Below are 16,238 nucleotides of genomic sequence, written 5' to 3' on the forward strand. Positions count from 1 at the left end.
AACTTTCCTTCACAGACTTTTTGCTCTCTTCCTCTTGCCTCTCCTTTTTATTTTTACGCGGAAAGGCACCCATAGGAAATTTTATCGGTTGCATCATAATGACATGAACGCGTTTCTGGATTTAAACATTATCCATCTGTCATAAAGTGATGTGTGGGTGCGACGTCTGAAGCGCGCAGCCCGAAGATGAGCAGCTGTTGGTAGTTGGCAGCAAGGACAGCGGCCCTGCTGGCTTGAGATGCCTGCCTGCAGCCTCCCCTCCCCACTCCGCGCGACGTACACGCCAACGCCACGCCACAGCCGCATCTGGAGTCAACTTACACAACTGTCTCGGCCTCTCGCTAGAACACTTCTATGTGAACGCTTGCTCTCGGTGTAGTGCCGTGTGTCCGTGATTGGATTTCATCCGGGATTCCAGGTTTGTTCTGGCCCTTTCTTCTACTGTGTACTGGTGTGCGAGATACAAGGGCGGACTTTCAGCTGTTTCGCTTGCTTTCTTCTGTTCTGAGTTATTAAACAAAGCGCAGGTCAGGCGGGAACATCTGTGCGAGGGGGAGAAACGAGCAGCCACTCTGCTCACAAAGTGCAGCTTATCTTGCCTCCTGCAGGTGTCTGCGTTCGCCTGCAACAGGTTGTTGCTTTCAGCCGTGCGCGGACAGGTTGTCCTAAAAGTGTCACACTCGCTTTAGGCTAGTCTTGCTTTTATTTTACGTCATATGTGGAGTGCTCCGAAAGAAGTTCAGCTTCCGTGAATAGTTGCATATTTAATATCGTGAAATTCGTGAGAGCTGTAACAAAAAAAATAAAAGGTCGACGCTTAAACAACGCGTTTGCGAATCCATATGCACCCTTTTTTTCTCAACTTGTACAAAGTTCAAAGACACCTAATTTATGGAATATTGTGCCGATGAACATTTCTTTCCCTTGATTTTCTTTGTGTAGAAGTAGGTAACCAAGCAGTGAGAAGTAGTTTTAAAATCCTTATGCGATGTAGTCGAATAACTCTCTTCAGGTACTAAACGTACAGAAAACTAAATGCTACTTGAAGATTTTCTGCATTTAGCAAGAATTTGTGTAATCTATCAGTGTTTATTTTATAAGAATTTGAATTAGTTTATATGTGCTGAAAATATTTATAACTGAATGCAGCCTAACACTAATTTATAATTAGAGAATACGAAACTAAGGATGGACGTCGGTACAAAGTATTTTCGCTAGAACTATTAAATATGAAAAATGTGTGCTAAACTAATTACAGGGCTTCATCAAATAGCAAGACGAGCTACAGCATAACTCTAAACATTCGAAGTGTTATCACAAATTTAAACGGCAAAACTCAGTGACATAAGAGACTGACGTTTGTGAGATTTTAGAAAAATGGTTCAGTCGTTTCTCATATTTTTTATATTAGAAATAAGTTTACACACGAATGTGTGTGTATAGTAAATTGTAGTTTAAAACACACACACACACACACACACACACACACACACACACACACCTCAATCTGATTAGTGTGTCGGAGCTACCCGGCAAATTTTCTATCATCGTAGGTGCAATTAAGAAATGCACAGTGTTCCGAAAATTTAGTACAGTACCTTACTTAGTTTTTTAGTTATTGGGTTCCTACTCAAAGCTTGTTGCAAAGAAATGGGAAGTTTGGTGGTACTTACGTTCTCTCTCTGTTTCTTTCTTTCAAACACATACATTACAATGAAGCCACCACCAATTTAAGATCGATGTAACGTTTTTATGTAGCTACCTAGAGGAATTTACCATTAGGTATTCCCGCAAAATGTAGCCTACTCTTACGACAAAATTGCCTTCGTTTTGTTGCGGGTTTTATCTAGATAGCAATGTGTACATGCTCTCGTAAATCATACGAAGACTGTTCACTAGTTGTGAAGCATCAGTTTGAATATAATAAACCATTTTCGTTGTGAAGAAGTCGATACCGTTGTAAGGGAAGTGAGGAACAGACCTTTGAGTACGTCTACCAAAGTGTTGATGAACTTCATTATCCATTTCACAATATTTACTGCACTCTTTCTGAGCACATTGTAGGCCTTGTTGAATTACGCTCCAGGAAACTTACACAGTATATTCTGAATATAATCGTGATTCGCAGAACTAAGAGTGTTAAACATTTTGAAAGTAAGTTTGACGTTCTTTTACTGTGAACAGCGTTGAAATTTTATTACGATTAATAGTCATTCAGCGCACGTGCGATAGACGGCGGCCAGTGATACAGGTCAGCTTGGGAAGATTAAAATTCCAGTCAGAGCTGGCGCTGGCTGCTAGCAAATTGGAGTCAAGTGATGGAGATGGGCCCTCTCCCTCCTGCGCTTCCGCTCCCAAGCATTCGCGAAAAATATTTCGTGATACTACTAGTGATTTTTCTCACGCAGTCGTATCCGTAAAATCTGGCTGTGGACAAGAAATTTTTACTGCAAGCAATCTCGTATTCTGAGGCGTATTCGTGTGGCACAGACCAATATATATCAAACAGGCTTCACTATGGATTCCCAGGAAGGCAATGAAAAAGTGCACTGGCTCTTTTTTTCAGGAAACGCCGGAAAAATTGTAATCCTTTCTCTCGTGCAGCCGGGACGAAAAGCTTTAACTACCAAAAGGCACTGATAATTTAATCGATAAATTAGAATTCTGGAAAGCTTTATCCTTCATCTGGTTTACTTGGTTTGGAATATGACAACTGATTAATTTGAAACCAAGGACATATTCACACAAGGGACTGTCTTTGGAATATACTGTTTTCATTGGTAGTAGACATTACAATTGTGGTGGAACAAGCAAATCTTCGCAAATTTTTCAAAGGTAGGAATAGTGACAAAGGCGGGGGAACCACCGACCTGAGCTAAATTAAGTTTCCCGTGGCTTTCCCCTCCCTGTATTACTCCCACTCCTTGCTGCGTTTGTGGCCAGTTTTTTTACGTCAAATGCGTTTAAACAACTCTTAAGCGCATGATAGTGCTGTCTGATGTTGTCACATGGCGTTATTGTCTCCTGACACGAAGAAAACTGTATTTAGAACTTTTTCCTGCGGGTTTGTTCACCATTCATAGCTTTGCTTGTGTAGCTGCAGTTCATTGTCTGGGCAAAAGTGACGACTATGATCTCGTTTTTCTTTAAACGCGAAGAGCATAGAAAAGTTTTTCTTTCGAGTGGAGAAGTCAAAGATGTCGACGAACGTGCCTCGTGAGACATTGTAAGGAAATGAGATGCTGTTGCACAGAATCAGAATATTGAGACATTTCCGTTCGCGGGTGCAACAGCTTCTGAAGGAGAAAAGTGCATCACGATTTACGATCAAAACGTTTCAGCCATACCTGGCATGGTGAAAGCTACATTATTTTACCACATACGAATGAAAAGTTTACTTTCTTTGGTAGCTGCATACTGGAATTTTGCCAGCACAAAACAATTCTTCTGCAAGGTCCGCCGATTTAGATCGTTTAACTCTCCTCACATGGCAAAATCCGGTATCTAATGACCCCTACTGAAAGGTCGGTGACAGTGAGAAAGATTTAAGATTGAGCAACTACTGCGGGAACATTTGGTCGGCAGGTAGGGAGCTGTTATTCGCGGGTGGAATAAGGCCGCCATCCGGCGCCCGGCCCCAGCGCATTCCAGCGAGCCCGAGCCCGTCCGTTACTTGCTTGCTGCCGCCGCCGCTGCCACCGCCACCGAGTCGGCTCTGTTGCCAAGCTGCCACCCTCACTTTGTCTCGGCCATACCAAATGCGGTTTGTTACGGGCTTCGACATGCCGCCTCCAAGAATTAGACGTTAGCTTTCACGACAGCTTACTCGTTTCGCGCTCCGTAATACCGATGGAAAAAATTCTCACGCTGCGGAAAATCGTACATTGCTGCGATTAATTAATGACTTTAGCCAAGCCATAAAGTACGATCACTTGTAGCACAACGGCTTTAAAAGTTTTTCGGTATTGTATAACAGCAAAGCATGAATGGGTAGGTGATTGTTTTAACAACAAATACCTTGGAAAACTTACTTAACAGTATGCAACGTTCATATAAATTTGCTGGCCAACGTGGTATGTTACTGATAAGTTCGTACCCTCTGCGACATGAATGTTAAAAACGCGCCAATATCCCCAGAAGTACAACAAATTCAATTTCCGTCTGCAGCCGAAATCTGCTTCCAGCATAAAATCTGTCACTGTACCTGTCATGGCTTTCCAAATGCTATTACAGGCAATATGTTCGCAACAAACCTTGCACTCCCTTCTCGGGCAGAACACTCAAACATCACATTTCAAACACATCGGAAAAAGCCATGTCCTGCTTATATCAGAGATTACAAAAAATGGCAACGTAAATTGCAAATGAAGTACTCAAATTAATGTTGCATCCACACGAATAGTTTATTTGTCTGTGATGTGTGCAAATAGGATTGAATCTTACTGTCAAGTACTGTTTGATTAACAACTGAGTAGCACATTGAAATATAATCCTCAGCTTTTCAGACAATAGGAAATGTTTGTAGCTGGGGTGTAAATGCAGAAAACTAATGGAATAGTTACCCAAAGGAAGGAGTCTTTGTTTGTCATGTCAACAATGAGATCATTAGGGATGGAGCAGAAGTTTCATTGGCCATGAATCTCAAAAGAAATTGTCCAGTCTTCTATGGTAAAGCATCCAGCAGTTTTGAGAAACAGAAAACCAGACAAGGATATGAACACCAATCCTCCCAAATGTAAATATTTTATCTAAGGGATACCTTTTTTGAGAACATGAACAAGAACGAAAAACATTCTGATAGATGAAAACAAAAGGAATTATTGCAACTGTTGTGGTCTGACAATGCTTTGGGATATTTCATCAAGAAAGGTACCTAAAATCATATAAATGCAGAGTCTGTTGAACTTGACAGCTACTACTGTTCATTAATGACTATCAAAGTGATTAATTCACTCGTCATTTTGTTCCATTGAACCTTTCTCGAAGGAGAACATACAAGAATGAAAATGAGGTAAGGTATAAATCAACAAAGTGGAGCAGCTGTTTGAAACTGCTGTAAACTACTAGTGCTCATCCTTAAATTTAAAAGTAAAATTAGCAAGAAAGCCACTGAAAATAGCTGGTGCTTCCTTATTTACATTAATCAGCTGTTGTTACCTCTTAGTTCTACCTCATGTCTACATAAGCATTTTGGTTTGGACATTAAACTCCTACTGAGAGGCAGTAAGATACAAATACACCTGCAGCAATCCTGGTTCCCCCAAATCACTTCTGGTGATGGCCAGAATAGTTTCTGTAAAGGCATGGCAGATTTGCTACCCTGTCTTTGCCAGGTCTGAGTTTTTACTCCTCAACTAATGTCAACAACAAAACATGAAACTCTCAAACTTTCTGCATCATTTTGAGAATACTTACTAATCCACAAAGCTGAGAATTAAACACTGGAAAAAATAAAGGATTTCATTGCTTAGGACTTAATATTACAATAGGAAGGCAAATATAGCAAGAGTAATTTTTTAAAACTTACTTTAAATATGATACTCTGTAAAATATTGTTGTGTTGAGTTAAAAGGTAGATATTCTAGGACTGCCATTTTTGAATGATGTATGAAAGTCAAATATAGATGTGGAAATTCCACTTTCAAACAAACAAAATGTGTGCTGAGTATGCATGGGTATTTTAAAGAATCCTCTTCTGAGGCACATCATGAGAAGTTTTCTTAAGTCAAGGAAGATGGCAATGGAAAGATCCTACAAGAGGGACTACTGTCATACGTGTTTCACAGAAACAGATTAATATATACCAAATACATAATGTTTTGGCAACAATCTCATTTACAGAATGCCTCCTTGAGCTGATAAAGGGTACAGTAATATTTGCTTATGTGATGTCTTACTATCATTTAAATTGAACAATAAAAAGTAATGGCATGTTAGCAAGCAGTACATCTATCAAAATAGCTGAAACTTCTTGCAGAGGATTTTAAAACTTCCTCCATCAATATACATATAACTGCATATAATTTGTAGTGGTTAGTTTTAGAATAGAAGTGTAAAATTTGTTGCTCTGAAGGTGTAATTTCAATATCTTTAATATGCATGCTTCTCAGATATGAAAATGTCAGGTTATCTGAGTCAGCTGTATCAAAAAAACTTCAGGCACAGCTGTTCTGAAAGTAAACCTCAGCATTTGTTGTGTTTTGGAACTGGATATTCAGATTGTAGGGCTGTAAATGATTAAGGTTTCCGTATGTCAGATGATAACTAATGCAAATAAAAAATTTTAAAAGTAATTTTGTGATGGATGATGACACACATTGAGCCCATCACTGTTCCTCCAGCTGCTAATATAAATTTTGTCCACGAAATTATGCAGAAGTAAAATAGAGAGAGATCTTTTGCATATCTGTGTTTACCTTGCGTAACTGTCTACCTAGTTAGTCAACAAAATTTGTGTAGCCTTAAACTGACAGAAAGAAAATGTTTGTTTCAGATAGAGGACACACGTAAAACAAGATGACTGTCCTTGGTCTGGCATCTGCTGTTGCTGGTTTTGTAAAGGTTCGGTATCTGCTTGACAGGGCAGTCATCGATAATGTTGTATTTCGCTGTCACTACAGAGTCACATCAGCAATTTTGTTCCTCTGCTGCATCCTGTGCACAGCTAACAGTCTTATAGGTAACGTATGTCTATTCTCTAGCCATAACTGTTACACATCTTTTCATTTCTCTCTGTTACGATGAGGTTGTATTCTGAATATAACTCGACAATCCATTCTTTCATGTGCCTTGTTAACTCGAGCAGCTATTTATGTATCTTCTTTCAGTAAATATCCTTCACTCCTGCACTTTATTGTAGTTCTGTGTCAGGTATAACATAATCTTAGCCACTAAAAACTATTAAGGAGATCGAAGAGAGAAAATATCTTGTGGCAGTATTTCTGACTTAAAAATGTCTGACAACAGATGTTGCTTGAAATTTGTATATAGATAACTGAAGGAATTTCCTTGTGTTGTTGTTATATGATACAATACACTTTTGGCGTCTACTCTTAAGGGGAAAATAAGGCACATTAATGAGGTTTTTTTTCAGTCTTTGTAGAGTAAACTGTCATTTTCAATAAGTATTTGCCAGTTCAAATACTTAACCTGCTGTACTAACAAGTTTCCTGTTGTTTAGGTGAAGTGCTTTAGCTAAATACCTAGGTGGTCACCTTGAAAAAGGCTATGGCTAATTTTTGCCTGTACTACTTCATTAGAGTTATTTTTTGGTCTCTAATGGCCTCCACATAAAGATGTTAAATCCCCTATCTTTCTTCCTACTTTATAATTCACAGCAAGCAGATACATTCTCTTACACGCACTTCCAGTTTACTGTGAAGGAAAATAGAGACCGCACACAAACATTTCTAACAAGCAGTAATGCTTTTCGATTAATTTATGTGGCTGTGTCATTTTAATATTTAACATTAATTACAAACATACCAATAGTTCTTTCCAAGTTGGACTATATTATGTGGATTCATGGCATAATTGTGTTAATGTGAATGATAAATTGTCTTAAAAATTAAAATAAAAGAAATAAGACTTGAAAAGTTAAGATTACATTTAAAATTTCTAAAAGTACCAGTGGTGGTGGTGGTGGTGGTGGTGGTGGTGGTGGTGGTGGTGGTGGTGAACAACCAATCAAATAATTTTATGTGCAGCTAGTAGTCACAACTTGATAAGGAGACTTGCAATATTTCATCTGTGGTTAAGATTGTAAAAACAGATTATGACAGATGACTTGGTAATAACACTTTGTGTACATGTTCAGAAAGTCTGTGTGTCACTCTAAAAATCTATCATTTTTGTAGGTGAGCCTATAAATTGTATAAATGATGGTGCTGTTGCTTGCCACGTTATCAATACATATTGCTGGATAACATCAACATTCACATTGCCTCATCAACAAGGAAAGCCTGTTGGAACCCATGTTGCTCACCCAGGATTAGGCAATTATGTTGATGAAGATAATGAAACTCATTACCATTCTTATTACCAGTGGGTGCCATTTATGCTGTTCTTTCAGGTAAGTTCACAATAAAACTAAACAGATTTAATGTGTGAGAAAACCTGCTGGACTCTGTCTACATTTGTTATTAAAATCCAGAAAAAAAGTCACTTCTGAATGTAACTTGGGTTTAGATACACGATTTAAGTTCAGGTTGGGAAATCATATGTTCACACACTTGCGTGAACAAAACTTTCAGGTAGTCTTAATACTCTATGCTCATACATAAATCATCAATGGAGTAATGAACTGAAGGAAAATCTTTAGTAAAAATATTATTCATAAAATTAAATAGGAATAGTGTCTGTCTATCTAGAGATAATAATGATAGTAATGTACATTCCCAGAAGTGCTTAAGAGATTCCCCCTAAATCTGTACCATTTATTTAAAGAACTCCAAATTAGAGGGATATTAAATTTGCAGAGCAAGCAATATTGACACAGATACTAGCTAGGATGAATGAACTATAATTGTTTTGGTGCCAGGATTAGCATAGTGACTATGCTGAAATAGCAAAATGCTACCCCAAGAGAAGTTGTTGTGACCTGAGGATTATAGTCTTCGTTCACCATTGGCTGTTCAAAAAAGTTTCTGATCCCTGCTACAGGAATCTAAATCCCCTATTTCTAGATAGTCTCGTAATGCTGTACTGAGCCAACAGATTCATCATACAAATACGCAGGAAAAATTTTTGTTGCCTTTCACTGAGAAACCTTACAGTACTGTAAGTATTGTGGATGACAGTCTATGAATTCAATGTATACATAAACATATGTCAACATTACAGATTTGTGTTAACAGTTTTCTTGTATTCTGTACCTGCAAACAATAGACATAAAATTCTTGTTGATACGTAAAACACTTTTACTTGTTCTAGGGAGTTCTGTTCTATGTGCCTCACTGGATTTGGAAAAACTGGGAAGAAGGAAAAGTACGTCTTATAAGTGATGGTATGCGTGGTGCTCTTGCTACCACAAATGAAGACCGACGTGCCAGGCAGTCACGCCTTGTGCAGTATATTATTGACACACTTCACCTGCATAATTTTTATGCTTCGGGCTACTTCTTTTGTGAAGCTCTTAATTTTGTTAATGTGGTAAGTAAAAGGCAAGGAAGTAACTGCTTCAGAGAAATTTAAGCAGTTTACCTCTGGTGATATGATGAGACTTCTAATACTTTTCCCTCATCTAGATTGGCAACATCGTATTCATTGATGTCTTCCTGGGAGGGGCTTTCATGACATATGGGACAGAAGTACTGAGCTTCTCAGGCCGCAATCAAGAAAATCGAACTGACCCTATGGTGGTAGTTTTCCCAAGAGTAACAAAGTGCACTTTCCACAAATATGGTGCCTCAGGTAATGTACACAAACTAAGTTTGTTTTCTTAAAGATAGAAATGCAACTGATGAAACAGGATTTATAAACAACAGATAATTTATAAAGCCTTTTCTCGTGTGAGACACAAACTTTTTGGGAACAACTGAAAATGATTATATATAGATATTATTTGTAAATGAAAAAAACAAGTATCCATTATTTGTAACAAAATTGCACTGTTTTTTCTAAATAAACTGATTTTCATTGCAGGAACTATTCAGAAACATGATGCTCTGTGTGTGCTGGCTCTGAATATAATCAATGAAAAGATATACATATTCCTATGGTTTTGGCTTATTATTCTGGCAGTTCTGTCAGGGCTTGCGCTCCTGTACAGCCTAGTTATTGTAGTTCTCCCATCAGTCAGGGAAACTATTCTTAAACGGCGTTTCAGATTTGGGTCACCAAATGGTGTTACTGCTATTGTGGAAAAAATGCAAGTAAGTGCATTTCACTATTGGGACTGGAATTTTACTGTATGATGAGTAAGCTGAATTATTAGATTTTAGAAAATAATCATTGATTGAAATTTAACAGACCATTGATGTGTTTGTAGAATGCACAAATTAAGTACATCTTGTGAACAAATAGTCCAGATAAGAGTTTCGTATGTTTTCTTTTACAGATAGGAGACTTTCTGCTTCTGTACTTACTTGGACAGAACATGAACACTATTGTCTTCGCAGAAGTATTAGATGAATTAAGCCAGAAACTTAATGACTATATACACAACAACATGCCCACAGCACCATCAACGTTGGAACTGTATCCCATGTATCCACCGAAAGAGAAGTTTCCTAAAGAAACTGAAGCTTAGTGCTTTTTTTTTTTTAAACTGTTACATAATCACTGTTTATGAGAACTGTGATTTCTGAGAATATATATTTCTGAGCAGTGCTTTACCTTTCTCTTAGCCATGAGGTACTATGTTCTATAAGTTCATTCATAAAACTACTGTGCCTCATCAAAGTGAGGAATCTTAGCATTCCATTACGAACTAGATTAGATTCCTACATTATAAATAGGACTGTAACATTCTTCCAGAAGGAATAATGAGCCTTTGCAAAAGGTTCTTTGAGGTTACAATGTGTTGACATTGTGTGGTGGCTCTGTGATTAAAATTTAAGATGTGCTTGCTTCATATAAGTTTCAGTGAGAAATAGCCTTTTGTTTGATGGGCTGACTCTGATGAAACAAATAAGACTGTATCTTCTAGTGTAATAGACAGGTGGATCTGTCACTGTGTTCAGTAATAAATTTGCTTTAATTAATAGCAGAAATGAATGAATCTTGGGACGTAATAAAATTTTTATTCAATAATTCTTAATATTTTGTAATTTAATCCTTACCCAAATAGTGTGTGTGGTAACACAAAAGTATGCCATGGAGCAGGCTAAATTTACATGTGAACTTTTCACACTACTGGATTATGAATGTGGGTATTTGCAAATTTAATGAATATTTCTGACCTTCAGTTATTAAACTATCCACTATGTCATGCGTAGAAACATGTTTGTTATATCAGAAGCCTGACTACTTGTTCTATAGATTGACTTTGTGTTAAATATTATTTTATTTTGGTTAGAAATCCAAAAACTGACAAAATTCTCAAAGAGAGATGACTATATTTGTCTCTAATGTCAACTACATGGTGCATGGTTGAGTTATTATTCACTCCTGCTGGAGTGGCCATCTTAACGGCACAGTCTGTGAAGTAATGATGATTTACTGCTACTGAAAATGAGGTTGCTCATTTTTATGTTCTTGTAAACAATTTTGAAAGCTGTTACTGTATCATGACAGTACAGGTTATGGTGCACAGGCACTGTGATGTTCATAAAGTGTTCCACATTGCGTTAGAAAGGTCTGAGAGTGTGATCACAAGGTGAATGTGCTCACTGAAGGTACAGATCACCTGCAAGTGTTGCAAATGTAAACAGATGGCAGACATACCAAGGGTGTCATTTTTATCCCATCTAAACATCTACCACTCGCACATGAGAATATCTCCACCACCTACTTGAACTGCACCCTATTTAAAAGTGAGATGAATCACTTAGTGATTTTTGACACACTTCTACTCTGTCAACACTTTGTACCAATGTGTACTGTGACTCAGCAGTCAAGATTTCATGCTTACTGTATCCAATAGTGGCTTTCTACATCCTTCATAAACACTGTGCTAGGGAAATTGAGTAAGCAGCACACACGTAATGCAGTGGCTTCTGTGCCCAACTGCAAGTAGCTGGTTTGCACCACTGAATTAGCTAGAGATTTTCTGTATTCTGGGTAGTTTATCCACAATTCAAAACCAAGATAGTTGATGACAACTCCTACCATAAGTACTTTGCTGCCTGTAGCTCATACATAAGACACCATTGATTTTCACCCAGATAAAGGTCTTCAGAGTACACCCGTACTTTGTGGCAAATGAAAAGCTATGTCTGCACAACTACAGAGATGCTGTGTTCAATGTGTTGAGCATGCACAACCATATGTACTGATATCACAGGTCTTCTCGATCAACTGCTTGACTGTCAAGCCAATGTACAGAATAACACCTGATGAGATCCCAGTCCTGTGACCAACATAGTGGCTATCTATATTTCAATTTCTCACATGTGTAAAATGTTGCTCTAGTAGTATATGCTGCCCTTCAAGTAAGTTCCTTTAGCTCGAAGCTCATATGCTATTTCAAGAAAGAATGCCTAAATGTGACTTTAAGGTTCATCTAGCAGGCTTCAAGGAATGGCACATCTGTGCCATTTCTTCAGTATGAACTTGGTAGAACATTTATGGAATGTGGTGCACAGAGATCTAAATTTACATACACATTCTGCAAGCCAACATACGGTGTGTGATGGAGGGTACCCTGTACCACTACTGGACATATCCTTTCCTGTTCCACTTGAAAACAGAGAGAGGGGGAAAACAACTGTTTGTTTGCCTCTGTACGAGACCTAATTTCTCATATGTTACCCTTATGGTCCTTACGTGAAATGTGTTAGTGGCAGTAGAATAATTTTGCAGTCAGCTTCAAATGCCAGTTTTCTAATTTTTCTGAATAGTGTCCCTTGAAAAGAATATCACCTTCTTTCCATTTGGGTTCCCGAAGCATCTCCATAACAATTGCATGTTGTTCGAACCTACTGGCAACAATTCTAGCAACCTGCCTCTGAATTGCTTTGTTGGTTTCCTTAATCTGACATGAAGGGGATCCCAAACACTTAGGCAAAATGAAGAATAGATCACAATAGTTTCCTGTATCCGGTCCCCTTCACAGATGAACCATGCTTTCCAAAAATTCTCCCATTCAACTGAAGCTGACCATTTATCTTCCCTACGACAATTCTCACATGCTTGTTCAGTTTCATATCACTTTGTGACAGTATGCCCAGATATTTGAAAGACATGATTGTGTCAAGCAGGACACCACTAATCCTGAATTTGAACATTACATATTTGTTTTTCTTACTCGTCTGCATTAACTTATATTTTTCTACATTTAGAGCTAGTTGCCATTCAAAACACCAATGAGGAGAAGTCTTGTATCCTCCTACTCTCACTCAACTTTGATACCTTCCTGTACACTGCCACATCATGTGCAAACAACCATAGATTGCTGCCCACCCTGTCAAACAGATCTTTTATGTATATATTAAATTATAATGGTCTTATCACACTTCCATGGAGCACGTCTGATGGTACCCTTGTCTCTGATGGACAACTGCCATCGAGGACAACATACTGGTTGGTTGGTTACATGTTCCATTCATCAATCTTATGGTGGCTGTTACGATGTGAAACGTGTCAGGTACCTAAGAAATGCACACATGAATTAAGTTTTTTAAAAGCCTAAAATTTTTATTATCCACCTCATTCTCTTAAATTGATTTATTCCTATTCAAAAATTCATCTATTGTATAGGAGGAGTTGTCAAGGAGATAAGATTTCATTTCATTTTATTTTTGAAACTATTACTGCTGTGTGTCAGACATTTTATTTCATCTGCTAATTTATCGAAATGTTTTACAGCAGCATATTTTACCTGTTTCTGTGCCAAAGACAGGTTAAGCAGAGGACAGTGTAAGTCTTTCTTCTCCTGATATTATTATTATCATGAATGTCACTATTGTTTTTAAATTGGTCCATGTTGTTGAGAACAAATTTCATTACTGAGTTACTCAACTTCAACACCATACTGTACACTATATCATCATCCGCAAACAGCTGCAGATGGCTGTCCACCAAATCAACAGCAGTCCTATCAGCCAAGTAAGGGGCCAGTGCTGAACTCTTTGCAGAATGGAATTGGGATACTATGTTGACGTGGCAGCTTACAAGTTTTCAATTCTTTCAGTTGTTCCTCTACTCCAGGCACACTTATTACTATGTTGTTTGTACAGGAGTCTGTTCGATGGTCGGGGTGATATGTTTGTATCATTCTCGTGCGGGAACAATGTCTCAAATGCGAAATGTACAACTTCGGCTTTCGTATTGCTATCTTCAACTGCCACAGCAACTAATAGTGAGATTGGATGGAAGCTTTATACATGCTATGAGATTTTACATAGGGCCAGAATTTTGTCGGGCTTTTGGCGAGATCTTTTGCTAAGGTATGATGATGGTGGCAGTTGTTGTATGCTTCATGCATGTATCTTTTCACAGATCCACGAGTCTCTGCTAGCCTTTGCCTGTCTTCTTTTGCGTGTTCTCTTTTGAACTGGGAGTGCAACAGCATTTGCTTTCTCAGCATTTTCTGATTTTGTTGTTAAACCATGGTGGTTCTTTCCTGTCCTTAAACCATGGTGGTTCTTTCCTGTCCTTAAACCACTAATTCAGCACACCACCCCACAGCACAATTTACCACGTGTTCAGCCTTTGTCCATCTTATTGGAACTAAGTGATGTCAATTCACTGTCTAAGTGAGATGCTAAACACTGCTCATGCGCTCCACTAGCCTTCTTGACTGATTTATTAACGTCTGTAACCATAACATCGTGCTTACTAATTCCTGTGTCTACATTGACGCTCTCAATAGGGTCAGGCCTGTCAGTAGCTACGAAGTGTAAGATACTTCCATTGTGCATGTGATGCTGAACTACCTGCTCAAAACAGTTTTTAGAAAACATCTTCAGAAGTACTTCACAAGACTGTCTGACTGTACTCCACTGCCCAGGATGAATGCATAGAGGTCCCAATCGATTCTTGATAGGCTGAATTTGTTGCCAGCTGCTAATGAATAATCTTGGTATTTATGTGCTATTGACCATAGACTGTCTTTGAATGACTCTAGAACTGTCACAGTGGAATCGAGCGGTCGATAAAAACATAAAACAATTAACTTGGTTTCGCCTCAACCTGTTATATGCAACCAGATAACTTCACTGACACATTCAACTTTGATTTCAATAGACACAACATTTTTGTTAACGGCAATGAACACTCCCCCCCTCCTATGGCACCTAATCTGTTTTATGATATATGTTCCATGACTTGCTAAATATTTGAGCTTTTTACTTTGGGTTTCTACCAGCTCTTGTTCCCAACAATAATTTGAGTGGGAGAACTTCCCTGGAGCACAGTAAATTCAGGAAATTTATTATGAATATTTTGACAATTTACTGATAAAATTCTGACAATTCAAGTAAGTTAAGTCTGAACACGGTCTGACTTCCCTTTCTGTGTATCAACTGGTGATTTTTCATCAGATTACAGCCTAGCCACAAAAAAACACACATGCACTCCATAAGTACTCTGCTACTCGAGTAGTTGCTTCCTTTGTGTAGTGCACCCCTGTCCTATCAAGGAGAGTTCTACAAATCCTCATCCAATAACACAGGTCCAGAAATCTGCAATGAAAACTGTCACAGCCAATGAAGTGTTTGGTCCAGACCCTCGGCTCCAATCCAAAGGACCCAATTAACTCTGGGAATAAGGCTGCAAATTGCTCAGCTTGCACCCCTTGCATGATGCAAGCAGCATTCACCACCTCCACCAGTTGCCTATATGAACTGAGGATGGCCTCAGAACCCATGCGACAGGCATTGTTGGTGCTGATGTGAGACATGACATGCAGAAGACTGCACCCTGCACGCTTCATAGCGACAGTAGAGGTCACCTCATCAGCTCGGATGGAGCTCCCTGACAGATATACAGAGTACACATTGGCTTCCTTTCCAGCCCTGGACACTATTGTCCGAAGGGGACTTGTTAAACCATAAATTCTGCGTACAAGTATTTAGGAAGTGTGAGCAGTGATTAAAGTGTAGTTCAGTATCTCTTGAGTCTTTGTCAATATTCTATGCGGTGCAACATAGTGGTTGTACTTTGTCAAACTGGCGGTACCTAGAACAAATGTTAGGTAACTACTAAAGGTCTTTTTCTGTACTATTGTATGTTTTGTATGTAAATGGTGATCTAGTCTTAGTTACAAAATTATGCTGCAGATACTACAGTGCTGCAAAAAGTTCACTGAATGTTTGTGGGTAATTCTTTACTGTATGTGTTGCACCGATATGAACTTTTTATAACTTCTGTACAGTGCTAATGCGAAAATCATTGGCCAGCCTTACAACCTTTTTTTCCATTTAATTATAAATATTGAATGTGTATAATGTAGCACACAGTCCACATTCTTGACCCGTGTTCCATATAGATCAGATGGCAGTGTTGTTATTGTGTTCTTGACAGTTTTCTCGTATTTGTGGAGTGAAATGAAGTCTGCAATTTGTATTATGTATGTACATGCCCATGACACATACTTCACTGCTATTCATCAATGTGCAAAAGATCATTCATACGCA

At 38.4% G+C, this 16,238-nt stretch overlaps 1 protein-coding gene across 2 annotated transcripts; it reads left to right on the top strand.

The window, feature by feature from the left end:
* The first annotated feature begins 260 nt into the window (after positions 1-260).
* Positions 261-10,752, top strand: LOC124721135 (innexin inx3). Of its 2 annotated transcripts, none has more exons than XM_047245949.1 (7): positions 261-418; positions 6,494-6,679; positions 7,857-8,071; positions 8,932-9,150; positions 9,246-9,411; positions 9,643-9,872; positions 10,058-10,752. In XM_047245949.1, the coding sequence occupies exons 2-7, from the start codon at positions 6,517-6,519 to the stop codon at positions 10,247-10,249; spliced, it is 1,185 nt and encodes a 394-aa protein (XP_047101905.1). In that variant the 5' UTR covers positions 261-418; positions 6,494-6,516; the 3' UTR covers positions 10,250-10,752. The 2 variants fall into 2 exon arrangements, with proteins under 2 accessions (XP_047101905.1, XP_047101906.1); XM_047245950.1 differs by lacking the exon at positions 261-418 and adding an exon at positions 945-1,012.
* Positions 10,753-16,238: the final 5,486 nt, after the last annotated feature.

This window comes from Schistocerca piceifrons, chromosome X (assembly GCF_021461385.2).
Source record: "Schistocerca piceifrons isolate TAMUIC-IGC-003096 chromosome X, iqSchPice1.1, whole genome shotgun sequence".
NCBI classification, from domain to species: Eukaryota; Metazoa; Arthropoda; class Insecta; order Orthoptera; family Acrididae; genus Schistocerca; species Schistocerca piceifrons.